Here is a 3242-nt window from a genome sequence, read left to right as displayed (position 1 = left end):
CAAATGGCTGTCCAGTCCATTCTTAAAAACCTGCAGTGATGGAGCACCCACAATTTCTGGAGGCAAGTCGTTCCACTGGTTGATTGTCCTCACTGTCAGGAAGTTTCTCCTTAATTCCAGGTTGCTTCTCTCTTTGGTCAGTTTCCATCCGTTGCTTTTTGTCTTATCTTCTGGTGCTTTGGAAAATAAGTTGACCCCCTCCTCCTTGTAGCAGCCCCTCAAATACTGGAATGCTGCTATCATGTCCCCCCCCCAGTCCTTCTTTTCTTTAAACTAGCCATACCCATGAATCATGAATCCGTTCTTCAAATGTTTTTCTTTCTAGGCCAGTGACGGTGAACCTTTTAGAGACCGAGTGCCCAAACTGCAACCCAAAATCCACTTATGTATCAACGGGTGACTGGTGTGCGTGGCCCATTGGGTGGGTGTGGCCCATTGGGTGGTCATGGCTGTGGTGGTAATGGTAGACTGGGTGGGACTAAAAAGTTCAATCAATCAATTCCAACTTTGAGAGATCTTTTTATCCCTGCGAATTGAAATTGATTGATTGAACCTTTTTTTTTTTGCACACAGCGGTGGAGGCCTAAAGCAAAAAGATTTTATAAAACCCAGCTGAAGGCCTAGGACTGGGGCGACAGCGCATGTGCCCACAGAGAGGGCTCTGCGTGCCACCTGTGGCACGTGTGCCATAGGAGCACCACCACAGTTCTAGGCCTTTAATCATCTTAGTTGTTCTTCTCTGCACTTTTTCCCAAAGTCTCAACATCTGTTTTGTAATGTGGTGTCCAAAACTGGATGCAGTATTCTCGGTGTGGCCTTACGAAGGCTTTATAAAGCGGTGCTAATAGTTCACCTGATTTTGATTCTATGCCTCCGTTTTCACAAACCAGGATTGTATTAGATTTTTCGGCTGCCGTCGCGCACAGTCGGCTCATGTTTAAGTGATCATCCACTAGGACTTCAAGGACTCCGAGCGTCTTGAAAGCTTCTTCCCATTTAGGGAATGCTGGAGATCCTTTGTGAATTTTGCCAGAAGGCGGAAAGGTGAATTGGTTTTCATGCCATTTACAGGTTGCTCTCAACTCCTTATGATTCGCTTAACAAATGTGGCAAAAAGGTCATCAAATAACTTAACAACTGCCTGGCTTAGCAATGGAAATCTGGGGGCTCAGTTATGGTCATAAGTTGAGGACTCTCCGTATTGGTGACCTGGATGGACAAGAAAGAGGAAACTGAGTGTCTTCCCTTCAGAGGTTGCGGGCGTTCCAGCACTGGAGGTTTTCAAGAAGAGACTGGGAGAAGGACGAGGGGGGACATGATAGCAGTGTTCCAATATCTCAGGGGCTGCCACAAAGAAGAGGGAGTCAACCTGTTCTCCAAAGCGCCTGGAGGCAGGACAAGGAGCAATGTGTGGAAGCTAACCAAAGAGAGAAGCAACCTAGAACTAAGGAGAAACTTCCTGACGGTTAGAACAATTAACCAGTGGAACAACCTGCCTCCAGAAGTGGTGAATGCTCCAACACTGGAAGTTTTTAAGAAGAAACTGGACAGTCATTTGTCCAAAATGGTATAGGGTTTCCTGCCTGAGCAGGGGGTTGGACTAGATGACCTCCAAGGTCCCTTCCAACTTTATAATTATAATAATTATTATTTGTCTGAAATAGTAGGGTCCCCCGCTTGAGCAGGGGGGCTGGACCAGAAGACCTCCAAGGTCCCTTCCAGCTCTGTTATTCTCTGTTAAGGCTATTTAATGTGTGTGTGTGTGTGTGTGTGTGTGTGTGTGTGTGTGTGTGTTGTACGGGGCTCTAATGTTCTTCTTTTTCCTGCTTTGCTTCACCCAGGTTTAATTCCCTCTGACAAGGAATCTGCTTCCTATGTCTTGAGGAAGAAGGAAGGTGGGAATATCGTAATCATAGCTGTGGGAGGGGCCCAGGAAGCCCTAGACGCCCGTCCCGGAGCTTACAACCTCTTGTTAGAGAACCGCAAGGGCTTCGTTCGGCTGGCCATAGAGAATGGGTAAGTAGGAACAGCTTCTGGCGGGTCCTGATCTTCTTGTACAATGTACATCACATGCAGTGGTGGGATTCAGCTGCTTCACACCACTTCGGCAGAACCGGTTGCTAATTTTTTGTTGCCCAGGCCCAGAACGGACTTCCGGAAGCAGCATCCATGTAGAGAACCGGTTGTTCACCTATTTGAATCCCACCACTGATCACGTGAAATATTACCGTGTTTCCCTTCAACGTGCAAAGCTTGAGAAAGAGTGCTCGAATCCGTTATTTGCAACCACCCAGCCTTCCTCGGTTATCTCAATCTGTTTGATTCCATCTCTCCTTCTGGTTCCTCTTGATTCCTAGCACGCCGCTCGTCCCCGTGTTCTCTTTCGGAGAGAATGAGCTGTACGATCAGGTCGAAAACCCCAAAGGATCCTGGCTGAGGTGGACACAAGAGCGTTTGCAGAAGATCATGGGAGTCTCCCTGCCTCTCTTCCACGCCAGAGGGATCTTTCAGTACAGCTTTGGGTTTATTCCATACCGGAAGCCAATCTTCACCGTGGGTAAGTCCGTGTTTCTTCCGTGGCATCCAGAAATGAGAGGCAGGTAAAACAAGGAAGGCGAGTTGGCAAAGAAAGAAAGCTAGAATAAGGCTGAAGAAAATGGAGGTTTTTACTTATTAGTGGGAATTAAAATAGAACACACTCAAATAGACAAGATGGGTACTTTGAATACTATATTTTGTTATGAGCTGAGATAAAGAAAACTTTGGTCATTTAAAACTTGGAAATATAGGCTTCCAGTTCTGGATCACGGTGCCTGCGGACGTGCGGAGAGAGCTCTCTCTTCGCTGTCCGGTTTCCCCTCACTGAAAGATTCTGGAAAGGGTGGAAAGTCGCCCTGCAGGGGCGACCACCGCTGAGGAGGACCCTCATTAGATTGCATAAGGGCGATAGCCCTTCTGTTTGACCCGAGGCAGCTCCTTTGGTTTGATGGAGAAAAGATTGGCCACCAACATGGCCAATCACTTAGCTGTTCCAGCTGAAAGCAACTAGTTTTTTGCATCTGTCTTTACACAAAGGGAAAAAACAGACCAACCTATCAAAAATAGTGCCATAAAAAACAGTATAGAAACACAAGTTAAGATAGGCAAGAAAATGATAAGTGAGCACCTGTCCAGCCTAGACGAGTTCAAATCACCAGGACCAGATGGATTACACCCCAAGGTTCTCAAGGAACTGGCAGATG

The 3242-nt window shown here is 46.9% G+C and overlaps 2 protein-coding genes across 2 annotated transcripts in view; both read left to right on the top strand.

Annotated features, from left to right (window-relative positions):
- The window catches only part of LOC107298263 (2-acylglycerol O-acyltransferase 2-A-like), a 9440-nt gene extending 6836 nt beyond the window's left edge, over positions 1-2604 (top strand). Inside the window, exons 3-5 of the mRNA XM_015827635.1 lie at positions 326-335; positions 1842-2016; positions 2358-2604. Of these exons, the coding sequence (XP_015683121.1) occupies positions 326-335; positions 1842-2016; positions 2358-2604 (432 nt within the window). The remainder of the gene's footprint in view (positions 1-325; positions 336-1841; positions 2017-2357) is intronic.
- A 108-nt stretch (positions 2605-2712) lies between these two features.
- Positions 2713-3242, top strand: part of LOC107298262 (2-acylglycerol O-acyltransferase 2-A-like) — a 21505-nt gene continuing 20975 nt past the window's right edge. The window contains exon 1 of the mRNA XM_015827634.1: positions 2713-2716. Coding sequence (XP_015683120.1) covers positions 2713-2716 — 4 coding nt within the window. The remainder of the gene's footprint in view (positions 2717-3242) is intronic.

The sequence above is a fragment of the Protobothrops mucrosquamatus genome, unplaced genomic scaffold, assembly GCF_001527695.2.
Source record: "Protobothrops mucrosquamatus isolate PMUCROS unplaced genomic scaffold, P.Mucros_1.0 scaffold3824, whole genome shotgun sequence".
Taxonomy (NCBI): domain Eukaryota; kingdom Metazoa; phylum Chordata; class Lepidosauria; order Squamata; family Viperidae; genus Protobothrops; species Protobothrops mucrosquamatus.
Note: the sequence above shows the minus strand (reverse complement) of the source record. Positions and strands in the feature narration are given on the sequence as shown.